This window comes from Orycteropus afer, unplaced genomic scaffold (genome assembly GCF_000298275.1).
Source record: "Orycteropus afer afer isolate SDZICR_OR568_19922 unplaced genomic scaffold, OryAfe1.0 scaffold00014, whole genome shotgun sequence".
NCBI classification, from domain to species: Eukaryota; Metazoa; Chordata; class Mammalia; order Tubulidentata; family Orycteropodidae; genus Orycteropus; species Orycteropus afer.
In genome coordinates this window covers 17,073,964-17,085,394 of record NW_006921601.1, presented here as the reverse complement: position 1 = coordinate 17,085,394, position 11,431 = coordinate 17,073,964, and the positions used below count along the sequence as shown (strand labels likewise).

Sequence of the window (11,431 nt, the reverse complement as noted above, 5' to 3'; positions counted from 1 at the left end):
ATGGGATGGCTGGGTCAAATGGTATTTGTATTTCCAACTTTTGAAGGAATCGCCATACTGCTTTCCACAATGGTTGTACCATTTTACAGTCCCTCTGTGGGATATTTTTACAAGGGTGTTTTTTAGATGAAGATGTTGGATTGGTTCTTGATCTTTTGAAAGTAAGTTAAAAATAAGATTAACGGCTCTTTTTCTTTGTCTAGTCATGCTGTTACAAATCATACTTTGCATCCTTGGAGTTTGTTCAGTGCTCTATAGGCCTTTTTTTTTCCCCTCTGGAGTTGTAGATTATGCAACTATTTGGCAGAGCAGCACAATTTAGTTTACCTGCTGATGCAACAGAGTAATGATCCTCATATAGAAGACAGCCTGTTTTTTCAAAAAGATGGTTTAGAAGTACTAAGATAGAGGAAGGCTTATTACAGACAGCTTCATTATCAGTGGATCATCTTTTAGCTAGCCAGTTCATTTAATGAGTTGATACTTTGCTGAGGGGGCTCCTTTGCCCTCTTGTAAGTGATCCTTTTACTTATACCTCCCACCCTTGTGAAGTCCAGGGAGGTTGCCCTCTTTCCGGAAGTGAAATACCCCAAATTCACTTCACAGAACTCTAGAATATCAGAGCTGCAGGATTACCTGGATTCTAACTAAAAAGGGTCCACTGACTTGCATGGCCTCATTTTAGAGTTGTAGAGAGACCCAGGTATATGCAGTTAACATGTCCAGTGCCAAATAGTGATTGAGTATCAGACCTTCTGAAGCTTGAGCAGAGGCTTTTGAATCTTAGTCTAATGCCCTTTAGTAATACTGTTTGGCTTCTGATGAGTTTTTGGGAATGTACCAGATGACCTAAGGCAAACAATACTATAAAACTTTTTTATTTTTTTATATTGGGAGTCAAACAGTGGAGTGGCAGCAGAAGACCTGGCTCCTGGTCCCAACTTGATCCCTTATTAGTCATGTGATCTTGCAGAATCCCCTTCACATCTCCCAGCCTTGATTAATTTGTCTCTTAGAACAGGTGCTGTTTAATAGAAATATAATAATAGCCATATTTCAAATTTAAAAACAAACAGGTGAAATTGATTTTAATAATGTATTTTACTTAGTCCATTATATCTGAAATATTATTTCAACATGCAGTCAATATGAAAATTATTAGTAAGCTACATCTCAATTTGGATGAGTTACATTCAGATGCTCAGTAGCCACATGTAGCTACTGTATTGGACAACACAGTTATAGAACCTTAAAACGTTAGGATTGGAAAAACTGTTAGTTGCACACTGACAACCCATCCAAAACTCACTGCCATTGAGTCGATTTGACTCATAATGACCCCTCCTTGGGTTTCTGAGGTGGTATCTCTAGGGAAGTAGATTGCCCAATCTTCCTTCTGAGGAGTGGCTGGTGGGTTTGAACCACCAGCCTTCTGGTTAACAGTCATGTACCTTATGCACTACACCAGGCCAAACTATTGCCTGTGGTCTCATTTTGTTTGACTTTCAGGTAAAAAAAAACCCTTCATGTGAATGCCTTTTAGATAGGCATGTGCTTTTTGGATTACACAGCCCCCACCCATCTCTCTTGTTACCAGTGCCATTGGTTATATTGTCTGCCCTTCTAGACCAACTTCCCTCCCTTCCAATTTTTATCAGGTGAAACTAAGGCTTGGAGAGGAAGTGATTTGTCTAAGGTCACATACCAGATCCAGGAATAGAAGCCAGAGTCACTTGACTCTGGATTGCTCTCTTTCTATTAAATCACAATGTCAGTCAGTTGCATCCTTGTGTACATAGCACAGGATTGTTACGAGGTTCAGAGGAGCAAGAGTGCTAAGTACATATGATGTGATGGTATTATATTTCCTGTTGGCAGAGTGTGCATGCAGTGAAATAATCTTTTTTAAAAAAAGTTTACGCGTCAGTACATCCTTTAACCTGTTATTTAAAAAATATTTTTGTAAGCACCTATTTGAAAAATGGAGAAAATAGAGAAACATATGTCTTACACATGGTAGATGCTGAATAAATATTTTTTGAGTGAATAAATGAAAGAAGTCACACATTCCCATTCCTTAACAAAGTACTAAGAACACTTGCCTCATTTCCTATGTGTAGAATTTTGTAAAATCTTTTTATCGCTACACATGAGTTTTGTATCTTGCCTTGCTCCACTCGCAATTGCAGCATAAGTATAAAACTTCTTTTCCAAACTTATACTGTTTTCTGTCACTTTGAACTAATGTTCCTCTATGTCTTTTGTTCCCCTTCTGTTTGTTTCAGATTCAGGAGAGCTATATGTTTGGGGGAGCAACAAACATGGGCAACTGGCAAGCCAGGCTGCTTTCATTCCTGTGCCCCAGAAAATAGAAGTACGTTTTTTTCAGAACGAAAAGGTCACTGCCATCTGGAGTGGGTGGACACACCTGGTTGCCCAGACAGGTGAGAGAGCAACAGAAAATTTGTGGTTGGTAAGAGCAGCTGGGGGACAGCTGTCTCAATAGCCACGAATGCTTGGGATTAAGGAAGTTGTACTGATGAAAGTTTTAAGGATTGGAAAGGGGAGGACCTGGAGTCTTTTTCTGCGTTCGGCCAGCTATGTGACTTTTCCTTTTTGAGTCACAAATTTTCATCAAAAAAGGCAAGGTTGGGTAAGGTTAACTCTTTCTGACCCTAAGAGTCCCTGAGGCTTTGAGACGGAATCTACTGTAGCAATCATCACCCAGAAGTTTGTCCAAATTGGTTGGGGAGTCTTGTCACAGCTGAAGAGGTGACTCACTTTGCATTTCTACCTAGGTCTAAGTTACAAGTGCCAGCAAATGTTAAGATAAAGAGAAATATTTCAAGACTGAGGCAGGAGCATTATTTTGGATCATAGCTGGCATGGTGTTCTGAATTAAACTTTTATTGACCATAACAAACTATGTACATCGATTCAGACATCCCATATATTTCCTCAGATGTTACCGTGTCATGCTATACATACAACTTTTGACATCTTTATGTTCTCTTGAGTCTTCATTTCTTTCTCATCTTTCCCTCAGTGCAGGTCTTTTCTCCTGGCTTTCACAGTCCTTACTTACTCTCTGGTTTTATTTTTCTTGTGGCCTCTCTTCATGCCTACTTCCCAGAGCTCCTGCTGATTTACACAGACTCCCCTAGACAGGCACTTTGTAATTCTTACGATTTATTATCATGTCAAGGCCTTCTGAACTTCAGGGGTTTTCAGGAGTCCCCTTGCCTACTTTTGTCCTGCTTGTTAGCTACCCAGAGACCTACAGACTCCCAGATACCTAGAGACTGTATGTCAGAACTTGCTGAGTTTTGTAGATTTTCCGGTCAGCTTCAGTTATCCTTGGTAAGTCACACATCACAATTGTACACACAGACATATGAGCATTTGTAGCTATGATGTTTTCAACTGGTCTTTTAAAAAAGTTTTATAATCATCTTGGGACAGAGGCCTGCATCATAAAGGTATATAATAAACTTTCTGTATTTACCAATTCAGAGGATGCTCTAAAGAAAGTGTGTCATTCATTTGGAGGAAAAGCATGACTTCCCTGAAGACGGTTCAGACTGCTTGAAGATCAAGACCACTTACAGAAACTTTTTCTTAGAGTCTCACTGACCATGAACCAGTTGCTGTCAGTCGATTCTGACTCATGGTGAACCCACGTGTGCAGAGTACAATGGTGCTTCATAGGGTTTTCAAAGCTGTGATCTTTTGGAAGCTGGTCACCAGGCCTTTCTTCTGAGGTGTCTCTGGGTAGGTTTGAACTGCTAACCTTTTATTTAACAGTCAAGCATTTAACCATATATACCACCCCAGAATGTCTTCGCTTAATATAGTAGCTGCTTATTTGTATAATTGTTTAATATTTGTCTTTTCCTCCAGACCCCAACCTTTGTGAGGAAAAGCACCATATTAGTCTTGCTCACTTCTATATCTCCACTGCCTTGTGGAGAACGTACTCATCTTCCTGTACCAACCTGTTTCTAGTTAAAAGAGACTAAACATCCTCAAATACATACAAGGCATGGTAGAAGGCAAGGATTGCTGACCTCTTCACTAAGGCTCAGTGGCAGAAGCCTCTGGTTCTTAACAGAGAGCTTCAGTTTGTCTCTTTGGATTCAGGAATCCAACCAAATCAGTTATTGTTTATTAAGTACCTGTTGAGCAGTGTTTTAAGCCTTGGAGAAATAGAGGAGAAAAGACGGGCCACACCTTCCAACTAGAAGGTATAAAGTAGACTTAAGTTTAAGAATGTAGAGTGGAAGACTTTACATTCCACCCATCCATCCTTTCATCCATCCAAGAAATGCTGAGGATCTCTTTATGTACTATGTCCATTACTAGCTACAAATCCTGCCTTTAAGTAGTCCACACTGCTCACTTGGGAAGATAGACCTGTAATTAAATTAAACTGCACTCCAGTGTGAGTCAAGTACAGAGTGCGAAAGTAGCATACAGACTATGTAGAGAATGTGGTTAGGGAAGGATTTTCAGAAGACCTATGTAGAATCTGGGCTGGATTTGAAGGCTGAATATGACAGATGTCATAGGATGAAAGGCATGCTAGCACGTTGCTACTCAGAATTTGTCTGTGGACCAGCAGCATCAGCATCACATGGAGCTTGTTAGAAATGCAGACTCTCAGGCCCTGCCCCAGGCCTTCTGAATCAAATAACAGTTTTACAAGTTCCCTTGGTGACTTTTTTGGACATTAAAGTTTGAGAAACACTGACCTGGGATACCCTGTCCTTCAAAACATAATGATCTCTGTTTTAGGAATGGGCTGTATCTGTCTTCAAATTGTTTTGTATAAATTATTACTAAATAAAGTCAGAATCTGGATAAAAAACTTGAGGGTACTTTTAAAATATCTTTGAAGCAATTTATTTTTTTGCTAAGGCAAATTATTTTTATGTATTTATTAAAGTCCTTTATATTGAACTAGGTACTGCTTTGTTAGTTTATTTTAACTTGAATCATGCTAATACAATAGAGAAGTTTTTATTTTCAACTCTTGCAATGCAAAACTCTAGCCCTAGGCGTATGCCATTCATAGCCTGAAAATCAAGGTAGGGTAACTTTTCCAATCAAATCCAACCCAGTGCCATTGAGTCAATTCCAACTCATAGTGACCTTGTGGGACAGAGTAGAACTGCCCCCTAGAGTTTAGGCTGTAAATCTTTATGGAAGTAGACTGCTTCATCTTTCTCCTGTGGAGTGGCTGATGGATTCAAGCCACCAACCTTTTGGTTAGCAGCCATATGCCTTAACAACTGCTCTCCCAGAGCTCCTTAGAGTAACTTTTATTGAGCATCTATTGTATGCCAGTACTGGATCCTAGGTACTTTATCTGCTATGTCATATAATCTTCCCATGAAGTGAGCATTTATGTCCCCATTTTATAGGGAAGGAAACTGAGGCTCAGTTTCAGCAAGTGTCCCAAGGCCACTTTGGAAGAAGTGGTGGGAGGGGATTCAAACTCATGTTGGTCTGACTCCAGAATTCATCCTCCAATAAGCATAGAAATTGCTCTTAATTTGTCTAGCATATCTTATATATTAGACCTTCCGAATAGACTGACCACTGATTTGGAAAAATAATTTTGTGTGTATAGCATATTTCATTCATCCAGAAATAGGTGAAAAAGAGATTATTTTGGTTAACTATATACAGTAGTCTGAGTAATTGGGTGTTAACAGGTAGGCGTCTCATGGTTAGTCAGTCTTCAAAGAATTACAGTGCAATAAAATACACTTACTCTCAAATGGTGGTGTGTTTGGTTGAGTCTGTTAGTAAATCCTTTAACTAGTTAGGTAGTTGATTAATGAAAGACGTAAAGATGCTGCTTCTTTGATTTTAGGTTTGGAGTGTTGTAACTGATACTGATTCTCACATCTGGGCCAGCAGCCCAGCCCTCAGGGTGGGAGGTTGGAACTCACATCCCTGACACTGTGTGAGTCACCCCAGCTGCTCTGGAGCTCAGCTTCAGGTCTCCACCTCCACTCGAAAGCATGGGTTTTTGGTAACGTTTCAGCTGTCTAATTAACTTGTTCATTCAGGTCTCTTGTTTATGTTCTTTGTCACTTGCCTCTTTCTCCTAAGTCCAGAAGTTAAAACCTGGGTTTTTTGCAGTGTCCTAGTTGTTGTACTGACTTTTGGGTAAATGAGAGTCTCCTGCTGTTTATTTGATTCACCATCTTTGAGCTCTTTCTGTCATCAGTGGAAGCCCTTTCCCTGGCACAGTGTCACTGAGAAGAAACTCTCAGGGCTTCCAGTTTAATCAGATTCAGCTGCTCACATTAATGGAAACAAGATTTCCCAGCAGAGTCAGAAACAGCTCATTAGTGGAACAAGGAATTACTTGACTCTTGTTTTCACAAGCTCCAGTGATGAATTGTTCCTGGGACCTACATCATGGCCACATCAACACAGAGCTGCTCAGTCTCCTTCTGGGAGGCATTAGTTGTGTGACATTGATTATGCCTAGGACTGTTTATCTGGCCAGGAAAGATGGGATGGGATGGGAGAAAGAAAGGAAGAGGACTTTGCTTTTCCCTTTCTCCATAGTCCCTAGACCAGTGAATCTTAACCATAGGTGGTTTTGTACCCTAGAGGATATTTGCAGTGTCTGGAAACATTTTTGGTTGTCACAACTGGGGTACACCACTGGTGTCTAGTGGGTAGAGACCAGGGCTGCTAAGCATTCTACAGTGTTATGGCAGCCCCCCATAGAAAGTTCAGACATAGTGTCCAAAACTGACATGCCCAGTGGTTGGTGGTTAGCAATGGTAATTCACGTATATCAGAATCCCTTTACTGTGTGCCTGGATGGGAATCTGAGATGCGTTCTCTGCCCTGCCCCCTCTGGAGTCTGGTGCCTGCCTGCAGTGCCTGTGATGGAAAAATACTTTTCTGTTAGTCAGAAGCTCTTGGAGAAAGTCCAAAAGAACCTGTTCTAATCTGGGAAAGTTGGCAAGGGTACCTGTATCTCCAGGCTGCTGGAGCTGCATTCTAGAAACCTTTCCCAAACTGCTTAATGTCCCTGATCATTGTTCTCAGGAACTTCATGGGACTCCTGGGTGTCTTCATCCAGGCTCAGTGACCTGCAGCTGTCTCACCTGAGATTGATGATTTCCTGGGCCGAGGTGCTTCTAGTGAGAATTGGATGGCAGATCCAGATGCTTTCCTAGTTTGGTGTCCTTGGTTAAGTCACTTCATCTGACTAGGCCTTAGTTTCTTCATCACAGGTAGGATATTACAACCAGCCTGCCCTCTCCAGAGGGCTGCTGTGAGGTTCAAATGAATGAATCTGTGTGATAGAGCCTAGCTAACCATAAAATGCAGTGTGCACATAAGTGAGGGGGCCTGAGGTTGGGATATGTGAGTGAATTAAGGAGTCAGTAGTTGCTTTTAGGAAAACTTCCATTTCAGCAGGGCTTTGAGACATACCAGTTTCTTCCCTGAGGACTCATAAGCTGAACAGAGATGCTGTGCTCTATATCCACCTGTAACAGACGAGGTTTCCTAAGTCTGTCACTCACATGCAGCAGACAAGTGGTTCTTTATATTATAGTCTGGCAGCTCTCTGTGGTTTTGTAGGTAGTTTTTCTCTGTTCAAATCTGTGATCATACTCTTTACTGTGCCTTCATGGTACTTCCCCCGATTTATAATGGTATATCTTTATTTCTAACCTTATTAGTCTGCTGTCTGAACTGTAAATTCCTCAAGAGCCATGTCTGTTTTGTTTATGGCTGTATCCCTAGCACCTGGGACAGGCCTAGCAGGTAGTAGATCACCAATAACCAATAGCTGAATGAATGAATAGTGACAAGGTAGAGAGAAACATGGGCTGTAAAGGCAGACAGACCTAGATTTGAATCTCGCTCTGAAGGCTTACTGATTGTGTGGAGAGAGGCAGTTCTCACCATTTCTACTGCCACTACTATAGTTCAGGCCACTGTTACCTCTTGCCTGGACCCTGCAGTGGCATCCTGACTGGTCCTGATCTTCCCACATTCACTTCTTCTCCCCTCCAAATCTGTTCTCCATAGTGCAGTTGAAAGATCTTTTCAAACTCTGTGTCATATTTAAAGGAGTTCTGGTGGCATAGTGGGTAAGGCTTCGGCTGCTAACCGGAAGGTCAGTGTTTCAAAGCCACCGGCTACTCTGCAAAAGGAAGATGAGGCAATCTACTTCTGTAAAGATTTATAGCCTTAGAAACCCAATGGGGGTTGCTATGAGTCGGAATCAACTCGATGGCAGTGGATTTGGTTTTTTTGGTGTCACATTTAAATGTCTTCACCTTGCTCTTATGATAAAGCCATAATCCTTAGTGGTCCTACAAGTTGCTATGTGATGGGCCCTCTGCTTACCTTCCCAGCCACATTTCTCACCATGCTGCCTCTTTTTTTCCCCCCTAAATTTAATTTATTTTGTTGTTGTTGAGAATATGCTTAGCAAAACATACACCCATCCAATAGTTTCTCCATATACGATATGATTAATTACATTCTTTGAGTTGTGCAGTCATTCTGGTCCTCTTTTTCTGAGTTGTTTTTTTCTCATTAACATAAACTCACTGCCCCCTAAGGTTCCTCTCTAATCTTCTGAGTTACTGTTGTCAATTTGATCTCATATATTGTTGTTAAGTCTTCGACTCATAGTGACCTTATATGTACAACAAAACAAAACACTGCCCAATTCTGTGCCAGCCTCATGATCCCTACTATACCTGAGCTCATCACTGTAGCCACCATGTCAACCCATCTTGTTGAGGGTGTTCCTCTGGCACTCCAGTTTACCAGGCATGATATCCTTCTCCAGAGAATGGTCCCTTCTGACAATATGACCAAAGTAGGTGAGACAAAGTCTGGCCATTCTCACTTCCAAAGAACATTCTGGCTGCACTTCTTTCAGGACAGATTTGTTAGTCCTTTTAGCAGTTTATGGTACTTTCAGCATTCTTCACCAACACCACAACTAAAAAGCATCAACTCTTCTTTGGTCTTCCTTATTCGTTGTCCAGCTTTCACATGCATATGAGGCGATTGAAAATACCATGGCTTGGGTTAGAAGCATCTTAGTCTTCAAGGCGATGTCTTTTCTCTTCAGCACCAGAAAGAGGTTTTTTGCAACAGATTTGCCTAAAGCAATATGTCTTCTGATGTCTTGATTGCTGGTTCACTGGCGTTGATTGTAGTACCAACTAATACGAAGTCATTGACAGCTTCAGTCTTTTCTCCGTTTATTTTGAGGCTGGTTATTGGTCCAGTTGTGAGGACTTTTGTTTTCTTGATGTTGAGGTGTAATCCATACTGCATACTGTAGTCTTTAATCTTCATCAGTAAGTGCTCCATGTCAGCCTTTCTTTCAGCAAGCAAAGTTGTATCATCTGCATATCTCAGGTTATTAATGATTCATCCTGCAATCCTGATGCCATGTTCTTCTTCATATAGTCCAGCTTCTTAGATTATTTGCTTAGCATACAGATTGAATAAGTATGGTAAAAGGATACAACCTTGACACACTCCCTTCCTGATTTTAAACTGTGAAGTATCCCCTTGTTCTGTTCTCACAACAGCCTCCTGGTCTATGTACTGGTTCCTCATGAGTACAATTAAGTGTTTTGGAATTCCCATTCTTCTCACTGCTATCCACAATTTGTTATGATCCACACAATTGAATGCTTTTGCATAGTCAATAAAATACAAGTAAACATCTTTCTGGTATTCTTTGCTTTGAGCCAAGATCCATCTGACATCAGCTATGATATCTCTCACTCCACATTCCCTTCTGAATCCAATTTGCATTTCTGGAAGTTCTCTGTCAGTATACTGCTGCATCTGTTTTTGAATTATCTTCATCAAGATTTCACTTGAGTGTGATATCATTGATATTGTTTGATAATTTCTGCATTCTGTGGGGTCACCTTTCTTTCGAATGGGTACAAATATGGATTTCTTCCAGTCAGTTGGCCAGGTAGCTGTCTTCCAAATCTCTTGGCATAGTCGAGTGATTGCCTCCAGCTTGACATCTGTTTATTGAAACATCTCAATAGGTATTCTGTCAATTCCTGGAGCCTTATTTTTCTCCAGTTCCTTCAGTACATCTTCAAAGTTTTCCTTCAGTACCATTGGTTCTTGATCATGTGCCACCTCCTGAAATGAATGATCATCTACCAATTCTTTTTGGTATAGTATTCCATCCATCTTCTTTTGATGTTTCCTGCATCATTCAACATATTGGCTGTAGAATCTTTAAATATTGCAATTCAAAGCTTATATTTTTTTCCTCAGATATTTCAGCTTGAGAAATGCTGAGTGTGTTCTTCCTTTTGGTCTTCTAATTCCAGGTCTCTGCACATTTCATTATAATAATTGACTTTGTCTTCTTGAGCTGCTCTTTGAAATCTTCTGCTCAGCTCTTTTATCTTGTCAGTTTTTCCATTTGCTTTAGCCACTCTCTGCTCAAGGGCAAATTTTAGCGTTTCTTCTGACATCCATTTTGGTCTTTTCTTCCTTTCCTGTCCTTTTTTTTTTAATGCATTTTATTGAAATATAATTTGTGTACAGTGAAATACACAAAACTAAAGTGACATGGGTCAATGCATTTTTTTTTTTTTTTTTTGCAGTGTTCCCTCTCCTCCCCTCCCACCCCTGGCAACAAACAAAGGAAATTTCCCTCCATATATTAAACCTTTCCTTGGCCCTACACAACAAAGGACTAATGCTATATCTGTCCTTCTGTGATTGACTTATTTCACTCAGCATAGTGTCCTCCAAGTTCATCCATATTATGCGGTGTTTTGCAGATTCTACATTATTCTTTAGTGCTGCGTAGCATTCCGTTATGTGTATGTACCATAGTTTGGTCATCCATTCTTCCACTGTTGGGCATGTAGGTTGTTTCCATCTTTTTGCTATTGTAAATAGTGCTGTGATGAACATAGGTGTGCATATATTGGTTCCCATCCTGTCTCTCACCTCTCTAGGATATATACCTAGAAGTAATGGGATTGATGGGTCACATGGTATCTCCAGTTCCAGCTTTCTAAGGAATCACCCTACTGCTTTCCACAGTGGTTGTATCACTTCACAGTACCACCAGCAGCATGTGAGAGTCCCAATCTTTCCACATCCCCATCAGCATTTGTTATTTTTTTGTCTTGTTGAACCTTGCAATCGGTGCTGGGGTAAGATGGTATCTCATTGTTGTTTTGATTTACTTCTCTCTTATGGCCAATGATTGTGAACATCTCTTCATGTATTAGCTGGCCACCTGAATATCCTCCTTGGTGAAGTGTCTATTCATGTCTTCTGCCCATTTTTCAATTGGAATGTTAATTCCTTTGGTGTTGATGCATTGGAGTCTTCTGTAAAGCTTAGAGATAAGTCCCTTGCCAGTTATGTAATT

At 40.6% G+C, this 11,431-nt stretch overlaps 1 protein-coding gene across 1 annotated transcript in view; it reads left to right on the top strand.

The window, feature by feature from the left end:
- Positions 1-11,431, top strand: part of SERGEF (secretion regulating guanine nucleotide exchange factor) — a 324,210-nt gene that overhangs the window by 45,796 nt on the left and 266,983 nt on the right. The window contains exon 8 of the mRNA XM_042783005.1: positions 2,286-2,444. Within this exon, the coding sequence (XP_042638939.1) occupies positions 2,286-2,444 (159 nt within the window). The remainder of the gene's footprint in view (positions 1-2,285; positions 2,445-11,431) is intronic.